Raw genomic sequence first — 15,513 nt, forward strand, 5'->3', positions numbered from 1 at the left:
TACAATTTTTTTTTAAAAAGCTGCCACTTCCCGACCAGAGGGAAGGGAGGTGGAGTCAACATGTCCTGGCTCCAAAGGTCATACATTGCGTGTGAGAAGATGACCAGGGCTCCTGGCCAGGTGCTGGCACACTTGACTTCTGGGCCCGCCTGCACTTTGCCAGGCCGCTGGGGGGCGGGAACGCGGCTGCAGCTGGCCGGAGCGCTCCCACCAGCATCTGATGCTCATTTCTTGATGACGGTGGAATTCTTGGCTGGTCTTTGACTCCCTCTGGAAGTGTCTTGGCTCTTGGGGACTGTCTCCCCATCTGTCAAGGGGCGAGAATAGCTCCCCCTCCCTTGGCTGTCGTCCCTTAGGCCTCTTGCAGCCCCATTTTCAGAGGTTTTCCCTTGGGTTAGGGGCTTCATGTACATGACCCTTGACCCTCACGACTGACCTCAGGGAAAGGGGGACACGACTGGTCAGGCACACAAGGGAAGGGCAGCTTTTCCGGAGCCCTGGCCCTGGCTGCTGTTCAGACAGATGAAGTTGTGGAGAAGGGTCCAGGTGGTGTGGGCGGTGGGGACGAGGTCGGCCACCTCATCCTTGCGCTGCGAAGAGTCACTCCTGCCTAGCGGTTGGGGTCCGGGCTCTGGGGTGGGTGGTGGGGTCCGTGGGCCTCAGGACTCAAGGCAGCCGCAGCAGGCAGCGAGCCGGGGGCCGTTCGGTTGGTTCTCATCCCGTGGGCCCGTCTGGCTGATGAACTTGGGGGTCCTGGCCTTTAGTTTCTCTGTCTGTTTTCGGGGGCGGGGGCGGGGGCGGGGGCAGGGCGGGCAGAGGAATGCCCCTCCCAGCCCCTGGGGCACTGGCTCTGGTGGCTTTTCTGAAAAATGTCACTCCCTGCCTCCGCTTCTGGGAGAGAAGGGGTGGAGCCCATCCTCCTGCCAAGTCTCAAAGCCCCCCTCACCCTCCCCACAAGCCCCTCCCCGCCCCCACAGGATCAATCTTTAACCTCAAACCTGACACTTGACCACCACTCCCAGGGAGGAAGAGGAAGTCGTCTGCTCCTAGGGGCACTCCAGTTCGGTGGCCCGCCCACTCGCCATCCCTCCCAGGCCAGAGGGGGAGTGGGGAGCCAGAGGGAGGAGGAGAGGGGTGGGGAGCAAATGAAAAGGAGGAGGGGCCGAGGCCCCGCGAGAAGCGGGAGGGAAGCTGGTGCTCGGCCGGCGTTCCGGGAAATTCCTGGATGACGAGTCCTTCCCAGAGGTCAGGAATTTCTAGGGAAGGGACCACCAGCACCCCCTCCCCACCCCACGGCAGACCCAGAGACCCAGAGACCCAGAGCTCGGATGGGGTAACCGAGACCCAGAAAGGGGCGTGCCCCGCTCAAGGCCACATCAAGGGAGCACGCAACTGAGTTGAGTGATGATCAAGCCTGGGCTGTCGGGGTCCCAGGCTTGTGCCTCCAGGAGCCTGTCCTGACCCAGCCCTGGTCCCAGAAACGGAAAGGGCTTCCGGAGGAGGTCACCAGGGGGTGTGAATCCCAACTCCGCCATCACTGCCCGCCTGATCTCTGGCTCACCTTTCTGAGCCATTTCCCCATTTCAAGCAAGGCTTGCTCGTGAGAATGTACGAAGGCGCCTGGCACAGGGACTCTGCCAACAGCTGACCCTCCCTGAAGCCCCCTTTCCCTCAGGGCGCCTCCTCTGGGAAGGCCCCCTCCCCAGGCCCCTAGGCGGTCAGAGTGATACCCAGAGTAAGAAACGCGCTCCCCAGAGGGGGCGATCCTCGCGCGGCCCAGGGCGCTAGGGTGGGACCGTCCCGCAGCCCGCGGCGCGGGGAGGGAGGCTCCGGTGGGTGCTGCCTCTGTGACGCGGAAATGTGGGCCTGAGCCCCGGGTCCTATCAGGCCAGCCAATCAGAAGCCATAGTCGGACAATGGGTCAGCGCCAGACGCACCCGGGTCCGCCCCGGGTGCCGGTCCCTGCGCCCCACATACATACGCGGGTTCTCGGCCAGTCTCGCCACCCTGCCTGCACCCGCCGCCCCAGTCGGGCTGGTGGGAGGTAGCGACCCCCCGCACCCTTCCCCGCCTGGACAGCCCCGGCACCGCCTCGGGAGGCGCGCGCGACCTGTGACGCGGGGACACAGGCTGACCCCGCACACTCGCCTTGGCGCGCGCCCGCGGGTTTTCCGCGGTTGCCGAGAAGGGGGCGGGCCGGTTGGGGCGGAGCCTGCGGCTATTTCAGGCCGCGCCAGGGCTTGAGCGACTGCGACGGCCGGCCGACACAGTAAGTGACCTCCGCTCACCGGGCCGGGCGTCTGTCAGCACCACTCGGCGCGGCTGCGGCTCCGCGGCCAGACGATAGCCAGCGGGGCGGGGCGCTCGAAGCTTCCAGCACGTCGTGGCCCCACCTCCAGGGAGACTGAGGCCCCGCGGGGAGGTAGGGGCTGTGGGGAACAACGGCGCGGGGCGGGGGCGGGGTGGGGTGGGGGTGGGGGTCTCCCTTTTGCAGAAGGAAGGCTGAGGCCCACGGGCGGTGGCGGGAGGAAGGCTGGCTGATAACCTAGGCGAAGTCACTTCACGTGCTACGTGCCAGGGTGCTCTCGTCTGGGGGTTGGGTATGCCCTCCCCATCCCGCAGAGGTCGCAGGGGCCAGGTGCAGAGGCCAGGCCGGGCTGTGTGGACGCCAGTCCTGGCTGGGGGAGGAGGGTGAGGGGCGCCTGCGCCTTAGGGGAAGCAGGGGGAGCTGGGAAGACTGAAGGACGGGGTGCCACTGCTGGGCGCCTCGTCTACCGCCGACAGCGCCCAGGCTTGATGGGCTGCTTCTCCCGCCCTCCTCTGCAGACCTGGGCTCCGAGACTGGCGTGACAGACGCAGGGACACAGGACACAGGGCTGACGGAGGCCCCGCTCGCGGCTGCGCTCGGCCTGCGGTGTTGCCACATCCTCTCAGCTGCACTCGGAGAGCCGCGGGCCGCAGGACCTTGAAGGGTGAGGAGGATTTTGTGGCCCAGAGGCGAGAAGGCAGTGATGCCATGCGGGGACCTGCGAGAGCAAGGTCTGGAGGTCAGAGGGAGCCCAGCGTGTGCGGGGACCAAGGAGGTGGGGGGCGGCGCGGGCAGAGGCGAGGCTGCTGGGCAGCGCCGCTGGGCAGCATGGCCCGGTCCCTCACTCCAGCAGGAGGGCGGAGGACCGGAGGACGGGCCCGGGCGCCCAGGGTGGGGCCGAGCAGCCCTGGCCAGCCTGGCAGACCAGCTCCTACAGCCGCATGGCATGAAAATGGGGTGGATCGGGAGGGGAAGCTGGGGCACAGGTGGGCATGGCAGAAGTGCCTAGTGGCGCGCACCTAGGGACTTTGGTTTGGGGGTGCCCCAGCCACCCACCTCCTGGTTCTGTAGTGGAACTTCCAACCTACATGGGACAGGGGAGGCCACTGTAGGACTCGGCCCAGGGTACCTGGTGGAGCCAGTAGGAGGAACCCAGGCTTCCTGGCCCCCAAGTGGCTTTGGCCAAGCTCAGGCGGTTGGGATGAGCTACTGGGGAATGGGACAAGATAGGTGGGCTGATGGGGAAGTGACAGGGGCTCTAGAAAGTCTCGCGAGCCTAATCTGAGCCACCGTGCCTGCCGTGTGCTTAGGGCAAGGCCCCCCTCTCTCACACACACACACACACACACACACACACACACACACCGGTTCCTCCTGCCGGGCAAAGCCTTTACAAAGCAGAATCAAAGTCACAATGTGCCATGAGTCATGATCTGGTATATTTACTCTTGAGTGGTGGAGTAGGTACTAGAGTTACAGGTGACCCCAGTTACCAGGGAGACCCGGCCCTACGTGCTCCCCATTTCCGGCCCATCCCTGTTCTCTCCCTTGGGGTCGGTCACGTTCCCCTCCACTGATCCTGTGCTCTGACAAAAATGGTCAAGGTGCTGGGAGGGTGCTACTGGGCACAAGGGAGTCCCCCATCTCTGAATGCGGCTCATGAGGTGATGGGGTCACAGAGGCAGGGGCACCCAGAGCCAGGCGATGAGTTCCGAGCCCGAGCTGTTGGCCGTAGGGCTGTTCTAAGCCTCCCTGGGTCAGTTTTGTGAGGTGAGGACGGTACCACCCTTCCTGGATGTGAGTGAGGATGGGCACCCGGAAAGCGTCCAGGAAGTGAACACTTTTGTGGTGATGCTGTCACCCCATTTGGGACCATGCAGGGGGAAGCAGGAGCCGGGAGGCCGGGGTTCCTGGTCTGAGTTACTGTGTGACCACAGGCAGCCATGGCCCATAGGTCCCCTGTCCCCAGCCGACACATGAAACGTTGTCTGAAGTCCTTTCCCAGCCACTGGAGTTTGAGGGGGCACTGTGGTTTCTGCAGACTGAGCCCCAAGGCCAGGACATGGGGCCCTGTTCACCTCGTGGGCCCAGCGGGAGCAGCCAGGTTCCTGCTCATAGCCTCCCTCTGGGGCCCCGCAGCCAGACAAGACAAGAGAAGAACCCAGCAAGTTGCAGCGTGGGGCCAGGGCTGGGTCTCTGCCTCAGCCCACCCGGTTGCCGTGTGACCTCCCCAGACCTCTGCGCTTGCTCTGTGCGTTGGGACTGCAGCCCAGGCTCTGCCTCCTCCCTGGGGGCTCCTGGATCCAGGGTGCCTTCGTGTCCTGCGACCCTCTGTCCTGAGGATGGGCTCCCGAGGAAGGGTTTGCCAAAAACGAAGTGAGGGCCCCTCCATCCGGGAGGCTTGGCACCCCCAGCTTCCTCCCCGCTCAGGCGATTTGGGGCGGGGGGTGGGGGGTGGGTGGCGGAGGGGGGTCGGAAGGGCAGCTGTGCGAGATGAGGAGCCGGTGTCCAGGGAAGGAGCTGAGGTGTCCCCTGCGGCTCAGGCTCGGATGGAAGAAGGCCAGAGCCGCGGCAGTTACGAGGGTAACAGCAGATAAGGCGTTTAGTGCTGCCACCACAAGCGTGTGCTTGGGCCTGTGTGCACATGTGACCCTTTCATCCTCCCGTCCCTCGCCAACCTGCAGGCCTGAGCCAGGGCGATGCTGAAGATGCTGACCCTCTTCCAAGGCCTCCCAGGCCAGCAGCTGGTGCCAGGAGTTCTTGACCACCTTGAAAGCCCCCGGAAGGAGCCCTCCACGTCAGAGGCTGAGTCAGAGGCTTCCATGTCGGAGGCCTCCTCCGAGGACCTAGTGTCACCACTGGAGGCCGAGGCAGCCCCGGAGAGGGGCGAAGAAGAGGCTTCGAAGAAGAAAAAGAAGGCAAAAGGCTTGGCCAACATGTTCAGCGTCTTCACCAAAGGGAGGAAGAAGAAGGGCCAGCCCAGCTCTGCGGAGCCGGAGGGCGAGCTCCAGGCCCCTCCTGGGCCGGGGGCCCCGTTGCCCACAGGTAGGCTGGAGCCCCATGTGGGGCCGGGGGCCCCGTCCGAGCTGGCCAGGGCCTGCTCATTCCGGGACACGGAGAGGGCGGGAATGATGGGGTTAGGGGAGTCCCCACTCCTGGCTCCACCTTCCTTCTACCTAATCTTGGGGGCTGGGAGTAGGTGACCCGGCTTCAGTCCTGTCCGGGACACCGACCGGCCTCTGTGGGCGCATGGCTTCGTCATCCGGGTTCCCGGCCTCCCCTCCGGTGGGCGCCGTGGGCGGCGAGCGGTCTCTGCCGCGCCCTCGCCCCGGTGACCGGTGCCCCATCCTCGCAGTGGAGGCGCTGAAGGCGGACCTGGAGCTCGGGCGGCTGGAGGCGGCCGGGCCGCTGCTGGCGCTGGAGCGGGAGCTGCGCGCGGCGGCGGCGGCGGGCGGCGTGAGCGAGGAGGAGCTGGTGCGGCGGCAGAGCAAGGTGGAGGCGCTGCACGTGCTGCTGCTGCGACCTCTGGCCTGCTGCGCGCCCCGTGGAGGCGCCCCCGCTCGCCTACCAGGATGCTGGGGTTGCCGAAGGCAGGGGCATCGGGGACCGCGAGCGGTGGAGGGGGACTGGGGTGCGGGCGGACGCCCCTCGTGCCTGCAGCTGGTGGCGGCGCGACTTGGGGCGCGTGGCTGTCCAGAGCCCTGAGGCGGCCCGGCCCGGGGCGCGACGACGGCCGCTCGGAGGCGGAGCGCGCCTTCCTGCGCATGGGCCGCGCCATGAAGGAGGACCTGGAGGTCGTGGCCGAGCGGCTGAAGCCGCTGTTCCCCGCCGACTTCGGCGTCGTGGCCGTCTACGCCGAGAGCTACCACGAGCACTTCGCCGCCCAGCTGGCGGCCATGGCGCAGTTCGAGCTGTGCGAGCGCGACACCTACCTGCTGCTGCTCTGGGTGCAGAACCTCTACCCCAAGTGAGCGGGCCGCGCGGGCGGGCTCTGCGCTCGGGCTCGGCCGTTTGAGCAGCGGGGGAAACCGAGGCACGGGGAATGGCAGGGACTCCGTCGTTCCCGAACTGGGCGCGGGCTGAGGCAGACAGTGGCAATGCAGAGCAGGAAGGGTTGTGGCGGAGGCGGCCAGGAGCTGTGGGAAAGGGGCGCAGGGGCCCTAACCTGGCCTGGGTCGCTGGGAGCAGCCAAAGCGCGGGAGGCTTCGTGCAGGATTCTGTCTGGTGCCGCAGCCACCAGCCCTGGGAGGAGGCAGGGGGAGGGAGGAGGAAGAGGGGGGAGGGGAAGGCAGGCCTGGAGGCAGAGGGGGACTGCGTTCCCGGCAAGGGAGTCATCTTCCCGGGCCTGGCTGAGCCGTGAGGCATTCTGGGAGCGGTGTGGAGCTTGTCAGTGTTTGGATTTCTTGGTGGGCTGCGGTGGCCCTCCCACGCAGCACAGAGAGCGGAGGTGACGTCGGGCCAGGCGGCCTGTTGGAAGGATCCCCATTGTGCAGGGTCGTCCAGTGAGTCCATGGCTGAGCTGGTTCCTGGCCACCGAGGCCTCCAGGTCCTCAGGTGGGAGGCTGGCTGTGCCAGCGGAGGGTCCATGGTGCTGGCCGTACAGCCTGAGGCATCTCGGATTTACCCAGACTCCGTGGAGCTCTGGGCAGGCCCGTCATTTGCACAGGCTGGGTGAGGAGGTTGCAGTGTGGGGGTGACCCCGGCTCGAGAGGCCAGGGGCTGCTAGAAGGGCTGGCCCCAGCCCCAAGCAGAAAGCCTATGAGAAGCCCGGAGGTATGGCCAGTGCGAGCGGTGTCTGAAGGTCTCGGGGACACATCTGGTGACCAGTGCACTGAGTTGGTGCTGGTGGGTGGGCCTCCAGCAGGGGACCTGGGGAAGGGCCCTGTGGGGCAGTTGGGAAGGAGTCAGCAGGGTGTGGGGAAATTAGCACAGGGCAGGGGCTGCGGGAGAGACAGGCCAGCCCGAGCCACTTCCTTCTTGCTCCTGACTCACCAGGAAATGCTGGCACTCACGCCTCTGCCACTCAGCCTCCTGTCCCCAGGACCCTGGGGGCTGCTAGCCTGGGGCCCTTGGGGGTCAGCACAGCAGAAAACCGAGGCCAGCTGGGCATGGAGCCCTGGGGGAGGGGAGTCGAGGCCTGGGTGGCCAGAAGTTCAGGGAACAAAGGGACACCGTGTCTAGGCTGAGAAAGGGGCAGAGAGGGCCACTCTTGAGCCTCTAGGCAGACAATGGCCCTCAAGGAAATGCCAGGGCCGGGCTCTCCCTAGGGGCTCTGGGACCCCACAGAGGTGCCAGAAGAGTGAATGGAGACGCCCCCATGGAGCAGTCCGGAGGGGAGGGGCAGCCCTTCCTGCTCGCACCGCCCACCCTCTGGGGGTGGCAGGGCTGGCCTGGGAAGGAAGGGGGCACGGCGCTGGAGTGCAGCCAGGGGACAGGGTAGGAAGGAGGCAGAGAGCGAGTGGCTCGTGTCCCAGCTGCTGCCACAGGGAGTGGGTTTTTTCTGTGTGAGAGGGGACATCTTAGAGCAGGGAGTTCAGACTGGAAGGACGGGATGAGCGGGTTCCTCCTGCTGGGCGGGGGGCCACTGGGGTCCAGGGTGGAAGGGGGAGGCCTGGGAGGAGGCTCCTGTGCTGAGCCAGGCTGGCCGTGGGGGGCTGGCATGGGGCCTGGGTGGCTGGAGGTTGATCACTTGGGGGTTGGGGTGAGGATATTTTGGAGCCAGAGTGGATGGGGGAGCAAGAGAGTCAGAGGAGGCAGGCGGAGTGTCAGGTTTTTGGCCTGAGCAGATGGAGGACCCATCATCACTGAGGTGGAGGAACAGGGTGGGGGAGGATGGGGACAGTCCAGTCCAGGGCCTGCAGAGAAGCAGGCAGAGGGGGTGGGATCGCGCTTAAGGGATAGCGCTAGGTGGGCGCAGCGTCCCTGATGCCAGCCCTGTCTGCCCACAGTGACATCATCAACAGCCCCAAGCTGGCGGGCGAGCTGCAGGGAGTCAAGCTGGGGAGTCTCCTGCCCCAGAAGCAGATTCGGCTGCTGGAGGCCACGTTCCTGTCCAGTGAGGTGGTGAGTCCAGCACCAGCATCAGAGCCAGGGCAAGGGAGGGGCAGGAAGGAAGCAGAAGGGAGGCTCGGGGACAGACAGGGCACGGGCTGGGAGCGTGACAAGGAGCTCCATGCGGGCAGGGCCATGGGCTCTGTGTTCCCCTGACCTGCCCCTCCTCCCCCCAGAGCAGTGTGAAGGAGCTGATGGCCCGCGCCCTGGGGCTGGAGTCGCAACGCTGGGCCCAGGATGTGGCCCCCCAGAGGCTGGATGGCCACTGTCACAGCGAGCTGGCCATCGACATCATCCAGGTAGCATGTCCCACCCCTCACGCACCCAGACAGCCCACGCATGAGCAGGCAGCGCATGGCGCGGAGCCCATGGGTCCAGCCCGCGTGTATACTCGTATGCCTCCGAGCTCGCCCCCTGCTCCATCATGCCCCCCAGCCCTTCCCCAGCCCTGGTCCAGGTGGGCCGCTGCTCAGCTCACCACCTCACCCCTGCAGATCATCTCCCACGGCCAGGTCAAAGCCGAGAGCATCACCCTTGACCTGGGCATGCAGATAAAGCGAATGCTGCTGGTGGAGCTGGCTGCATTCCTGAGGAGGTGGGTGTGTGTCCGTCCCTGCCTCCTTTGTACCCCATCCGGGGATCCAAGCTGGGTCAGCGTCCCCTCCCGCTCTCCACGGTGTCTGCTATAAGCAGGAGTCCTCTCCCCCTGTACCACCCGACTGGGCACTGCGAACCTCCACCCTACTCAGCCAAGCTCCCAGCACCGCAGCCTCCAGCTGCAGAGAGGACGCCCCTGAGGGACTGAGACCCTGGCCACCCCCTCCGGTGATGCCCCCAGGCACCACTCCCACGATTCTCTTGGCCACCTCCCTCCATACGTCTGAGGACCCCTCCATCCACCATAGCCTCCTCCATTCTTCCAGCTATGGTGGTGGGGGGGCCCTGGAGGAAGGAGGTAGCAGCAGACCCAGGCTGGCACCCTGTCCGGGAGCCCTGCAGGGCTCTGGCCCCATGGCCTCTGCCTCCGAACACTAGTGGCCCACCCCAGGCTGTGGGGGGACCAGCAGTCGGAAAAGCGCTCTGTAAACCCAGGAGGCTGCTATTATGCCAATGTTTGTGCTGGTCCTGCAAGTGCCTTTCCTGGTCTCACCAGCTACCAGCGGACCTTTGACGACTTTCTGGAGAGGTGCAAACAGCTGAAAAATTACAGGGTCAATATCATCGCCAACATCAACAACTGCCTGTCCTTCCGGTGAGGAGCCAGGAGGAGCTCGTGGGAGCCAGAGTGACTGGGCCAGCCTGCCTGCGGGAGAGCAGGGGGGGCTGGGAGCCGGAGGGCCCTGCGCGGGGTCGGGGAGCGGGCGAGGAGCAGCTGAGGCACAGATGCGGGATCAGGCCGGGCCAGGCATGTCGGGAAATGAGCAGGGCCTGTGGCACCAGGAACTGGTTACCCAGTGCCGGCGCGTCCAGCACTTGTGCAAATGGTTTGTCCTTAGAACAGCCCTCTGAGGCAGGCACCGCCATCGTCGGTTCAGCAGAGAGCGCTGAGGCTGGAGAGGCTGAGCAGCGCCCCTCAGAAGGGTGCGGTGTGGGCGTGAGGGGGCCAGCCAGGGGGGCCAGCCGGCGGGGCTGCGCTGCAGACTCGCCCCCACTGGCAGTGGGGAGCCATTGAGGGTCCTAGAGTGAAGAGGTGGGTTAGGGAGATTCGCCTGGGGCTTCCTAGCTCCTGAGCATGGCGCTGTAGGGTGGGCAGGACTGTGACCTCCTTGCCTCCATGTCCTTCTAGGACATCCGTGGAGCAGAAGTGGCCGTCATCACAGGACCTCCTGGGCCCCCTGAATGAGCTCAAGGGTCACGGCTTTGACGCCCTGCTCCAGAGCTTGTTCGGAGACCTGAAGGTAGCTGGAGCCTCCTTCCCTGGGGTGTACGCTGAGCCCGGTGCTGGGGGGACCTGAGGAGAGGCTGGAGGGGGCCTGGGGTGCAGAGGGCCGGCAGAAGCACGTGGCAGGCATGGCGTGGGGCTGGCTGGCTGAGGGGGCCACAGGGGCCTCCTGACCTCGCCCCATGCCTAACTCCCGGCAGTGATGCTCAGAGCCCTTGGCAGCCCCTGCCACATCCGCTGTGGACAGAAACATCCACAGTACCCCCTGGGTTACTTTAGCAGAGGTTGAGGCAGGGGTCCCTGGACGTATGGGAGGGATTCCCTGCCTGCCTTCTGTGGGGGCCTGCCTTGTCCCCAGTGCCCAGGGCAGAGGCCTTGGGTGGCCTGCCCTCGGTGAAGGCCTCTAGAAAATCTCTGGTGGTGACCAGATGGTGACCTGGTGACTTGTCAGCGGCCAAGCACAGGGGCTTGTTTATGCAGGAATTTATTTATTTTAGAGGGGGCAGGAGGAAAGGCCTCGGGGCAGGCAGATGGCCATCCTGACTCCAGCTGGCCTGGCTCTGAAGGAGCCTCAGATGGTGACTTTGGAGAAGGGTACAGCGACCCCATGTCCACTTCCTGTCTGGGAACACGGACCTGAGTTCGGCCTGGGTTCCCTGGGAGTCCTTGAGTCCTGCTTGCCCCTGGGCCGGGCCGCGTGTGTCAGCGTGTGTCTGCGTGTGCGTGCGCGTCTGCGGCTGGCCGCCCTTCCTCTCCAGGGCGCGGCCAGACATCCTGCCTCTCCCGTCACAGCCGCTGTTCAAGAGGTTCACGCAGACCCACTGGGCGGCCCCCGCGCAGACCCTGGAGGCCATCATCCTCACCGTGGGAGAAAGGCTGCCTGAGTTCTCCGAACTGCACGACTGCTTCCGGGAGGTGCGGAGGCGCGGGCCGGCGGCCCAGCCTGGCGGGAAGGGGCAGGGGCAGGGGCAGCCTGCCGGGGCATGCATGCTGACAGGTGTGCGTGCACACACTCCCCACGCATGCGCACGGGACGCACCTCTCTGCCTTGGCGCTTGCCCCTCCCTGGACTCCTGGCTTCGAGGCTCGCAGGCGGGTGGCGAGCTGCCCATCGGCGGCTGGCTCACCACCTGCCTGCTGCCCTTGCAGGAGCTCATGGAGCTGATCCACCTGCACCTGGTGAAGGAGTACATCATCCGGCTCAGCAAGCGGCGTGTGGTGCTCAAGACGGCGGAGCAGCAGCAGCAGCTGGCTGTCCACATCCTGGCCAACGCCGCCCTCATCCAGAGCTTCTGCACGGAGAACGTAAGCCCCGCCCCATGCCCCCCACCCCCTGCCTCTGGGCCCCTCGCATCCCAGCCCAGCCAGTGCCAGCCAGAACCTCTGTGGGCCCCAGGCGCCCTTCAGGGCAGGGCGGCCTCCCTCCAACCAGGCCTGTGCTTGCAGGGGTCCTCGGCGGCCTGGCTGCACCAAGCCCTCCCCACGCTCGCCGAGATCATTCGCCTGCAAGACCCCAGTGCCATCAAGATCGAGGTGGCCACTTATGCCACCTGCTACCCCGACTTCAGGTGAGGACCTGGGCAGTCAGCGTGGTCTGGCAGGCCCCTCCACTGTGGCCGGAGCCTGGTGGGGCTGCAGGCGGCCCCTTCCGAGCAGATGAGGCCCGGATGCCGGGCATGGCGGCGCTGACCGGCAGCTTGCTGAGTGCCTGCTGGATGCTGGCCACGACCCACTCACTGGTGCTCACGGCAACCCTGTGAGGCTGTCGCTTTTCATCCCTGCTTGACGGATGAGGCTTAGAGAGCTTAAGGACCGCGTCCAAGGGGACACGGCTGGTCAGTGGTGGAGCTTGGGGGACAAAGCCAGGCGGTCTGGCTCAGCCCACACTCTTAGCCTTGACGACACCGCCCCTCAGAGTGGAAGCTGAGACCAGAGATGCCAGGGGCTTCCTGGAGGCCGTGGCGAGTCCGCAGGAGGCTGGGCTCCCCTCATCAGCTGGGGGCCCTTAGGCGCTTGGCCCTGGGCCCTGCTCCGGAGTGGAGGCTTCGCCCCTGCTGCCTACAGATCTAGCGAGCCAGGGAGATGGTTTCTCTGGGCTGAGTCCTCTGACATGGTGGAGGAAGTCTGAATGGGGCTAGACAACAGCCTAGTCTAGCCCCGAGCTGATCCGCTGCTCCTGCCCACCCACCTGCACGCTCACTCATCTTTTCACCCACCCGTACGAGCAGCCGTCGCCCCATCTGGCTCTCCAGCCATCACCCACCCATCTACCTGTCTACCCATCCACCCGCTCATGCACCTACCCACCCATCCATCCACCCACCCATCCATCCACCCACCCTTTCATCCACCCACCCACCCATCCATCCACCCACCCTTTCATCCACCCACCCGTCCACCCATCCGTCCACCCATCCATCCACCCACCCATCCATCCACCCACCTGTCCACCCACCCATCCATCCACCCACCCATCCATCCACCCACCCGTCCACCCACCCACCCGTCCACCCACCCGTCCACCCATCCGTCCATCCACCCACCCGTCCACCCACCCGTCCATCCACCCACCCGTCCACCCATCCGTCCACCCATCCCCACCCGTCCATCCACCCACCCGTCCACCCATCCGTCCACCCACCCTTTCATCCACCCACCCGTCCACCCACCCGCCTGCTCATCCCCATCCCACTATCAGTCACTGAGCGCTCTGTAGGCGCCGGGCCCTGCCCCGGGCACCAGAACGCTGTGAGCTCAGGACACACCAGGTCTCAGTCCTCCCTCCTGTAGCTCTCAGCCTACTGAGGGTTTACAATACCCAGGTAATCAGACGAAGAAACGTAACTCCAAGCTGTAAAGATTACGTAACCGACAGGAGGTGCTGACTTCAGAGATGGGAGAGGGGGCATTTTAGCTGAGACCTGAAGGGTGAGAAGGGGCTGGTCATCCCGAGTGTGCGGAAGGCACTGCAGGGAGCAGCCAGTGCAGAGGCCTGCGGGGGGCAGGACGGATGGACAGGTAGCCGGTGCTCCTGGAGCCCAGTGTGAGCAGAGCAAGGCCCCTTGGGGGCGGGGGTTGGCCGCAGGGCTCAGTGGTTCAGCCCAGGCATCTGGGGCCATGGGAAGGGGTGTGGGCAGGGGCGTTGGTGACCGGGCCGGACTGACGGGATGCTCTCCTTGCCAGCAAAGGCCACTTGAGCGCCATCTTGTCCATCAAGGGGAACCTTTCGAACAGTGACGTCAAGAGCATCCGAAGCATCCTGGATGTCAACATGGGGGTACGCGAGCCCGTCAAGTCCCTATTTTCACTTATAAAGATTGGTTAGCTTTCCTTGCAGCCTGGCCTGCTTGTGGGCGCCCAGCAAGCATCAGACATACCCCACGTGGGCGCAGTCTCCCCGCCTGTGGGTAGTTCAGACCAGCGCCAGCTTCACAGCCCCCACAAGCTTCCTGCCTTCTGCTGCTGCGTCTGCCCAGCCCTGGCCGAGGTGCAGGCCTGTGGGCAGCTGGAACTGGACAGCCCCATTTGTTACCTGTCTGGTGGGGCAGGAACACCCATCGTGAGGAGCCAGCGCGTCCGCATCTGAAGAACAACAGCTGGCTGTGCGTGCACCGAAGGAGAGAGAGTGGCTGGGGGTCAGACACGCGGGTCATTTCCTGTCGGCTGTGCCTCAGAGCCGAGCTCTTCACGGGAGGGTCTGAGTCCCTCCCCAGCTGCCTGGGCTGCAGGCTGAGCCTCCCCTACGAAGACGAAGACGAAGACGAGGCTGCCTCCTCCGGCCCAGGGGCCTGATGAGCCAAGCTCTGCAAGTCTGGGGAATTGAAGGCGGATCCTGAAAAAGAAGGGAAAGGCAAGCTGTTATCTGCGAAAAGGGGCGCGTGGGGTCGCGCAGCAAGCCGGGGGCAGAGCCAGCGTCACACCACCCCCTGGATTGCCCCAGGACCCCTGCAGCTTGGACCCTGAGCCCTCCGACTCCCCAGGGACATCCCCTGAGGGTGGGCTCCATGGGTCCTCCGCCTGGGGGTCCGGCTGCCCTCTGGGCAGGGCAAGCCTGACCTCTGACTCCTTGGCTTTGGTATTAGTTTCCTACTGCTGCTGTAACAGACTTCCACAAACTCAGTAATTTAAAAACAAGACATCTTTCATTTCTGGAGGTCAGGAGTCTGACACAGGTCTAGCGGGCGAAAATCAAGGTGTTGGCAGGCTGCGTTCCTTCTGGAGGTTCTAGCGAGGGATGTCCTGGCCTTTTCCAGTTTTTAGAGGCTGCCCCCCACTCCCGTGTGTCTTGGCTCGTGGCCACCTCCTACGTCGAAGCCAGCGACGTGGGTGGCACCCTGTTCACCGCACAGCGCTTCTCTCCTGCCTCACTTCTGCACTTTTAAAGACTCTCGTGATCACCTTTGGCCCACCCAGGACCCTCTGATCAGCAACCTTAACTAGCTCCCCTTCCCCCATGGGGCCTGACACAGTCACAGGTCCCAGGGATTAGGACATGGGCATCTCGAGGGGGCCATGATTTTGCCTCCCACGGCCCCCATCCATCCCTTGTCCTACCCCAGGAGGACACCGGTTCGGTTATCCCCCTGGGCCTCTGCCTACCCCGAAAGCCCTCTCAGCACTGGAGGCCTGAGTCGGCCTCTCCCGCGCCTCTGAGGGCGCCATCAGGGGTGGAGCCAGCTCTCTGGGGTTTGTCCCCCTCTTTCCAGGTACTCGGCCAGGACCTGGCCTGTGTAAATGGTGCACAAAGGCCTTTGTACATTTGCAGGACTGTAGAAGATGGCATGTTTGATTTTATTAATATTATTTTTGACAGTGCTGCTTTTGTACGTGTGTACTCGGAACTGAGTCCGGGTTTTTTATAGCTTGATATAAAGCCGATTTCAGAAGCGGCTGTGGAGTGATTTATTCGGGAGCAGGGCTGGGACGTCAGTGGCCTTCTCGGGCTCTTGGGGTCCGGGCAGACCTATCCTCCTGGCCCTGTGTCAAATCTCCAGCGCGTCCAGCCACACGCGGCCACGTGCCCCTCACCTCTGAGCCCCTCACCTCTGAGGACGCGCTCTGTAAGGGCCTGCCGGGGGAGGGGGGGCACGGCTGTCACTCTACCCTCTGTGCCCCGGGCTCCTCACCTGTAAATAGGGGATCATGAGCCCGTCCCACCTCCCCTCAGTCCTTTACTGAGGATGGGGGAGTGGGGTGGGGCAAGCATTTCAACTGCGTGCATGGGATCCAGTGGGGACTTCCTCTTCGGATTTCTGGAAGCCACCTTGAAGGC

General features: G+C 64.8%; 1 protein-coding gene across 1 annotated transcript; it reads left to right on the forward strand.

The window, feature by feature from the left end:
• Positions 1–1,919: 1,919 nt before the first annotated feature.
• On the forward strand, positions 1,920–15,130 carry TNFAIP2 (TNF alpha induced protein 2). Its single transcript, XM_036217667.1, is given in 15 exon segments — positions 1,920–2,422; positions 2,827–3,047; positions 4,993–5,353; positions 5,664–5,829; positions 5,831–6,032; positions 6,034–6,275; positions 8,257–8,371; positions 8,536–8,658; positions 8,854–8,954; positions 9,513–9,611; positions 10,146–10,257; positions 11,034–11,156; positions 11,391–11,546; positions 11,688–11,809; positions 13,425–15,130. Coding segments are annotated over 13 exon segments (2,049 nt in total). The 5' UTR covers positions 1,920–2,422; positions 2,827–3,047; positions 4,993–5,007; the 3' UTR covers positions 13,567–15,130.
• Positions 15,131–15,513: the final 383 nt, after the last annotated feature.

This window comes from Rousettus aegyptiacus, unplaced genomic scaffold (genome assembly GCF_014176215.1).
Source record: "Rousettus aegyptiacus isolate mRouAeg1 unplaced genomic scaffold, mRouAeg1.p scaffold_m13_p_3, whole genome shotgun sequence".
NCBI classification, from domain to species: Eukaryota; Metazoa; Chordata; class Mammalia; order Chiroptera; family Pteropodidae; genus Rousettus; species Rousettus aegyptiacus.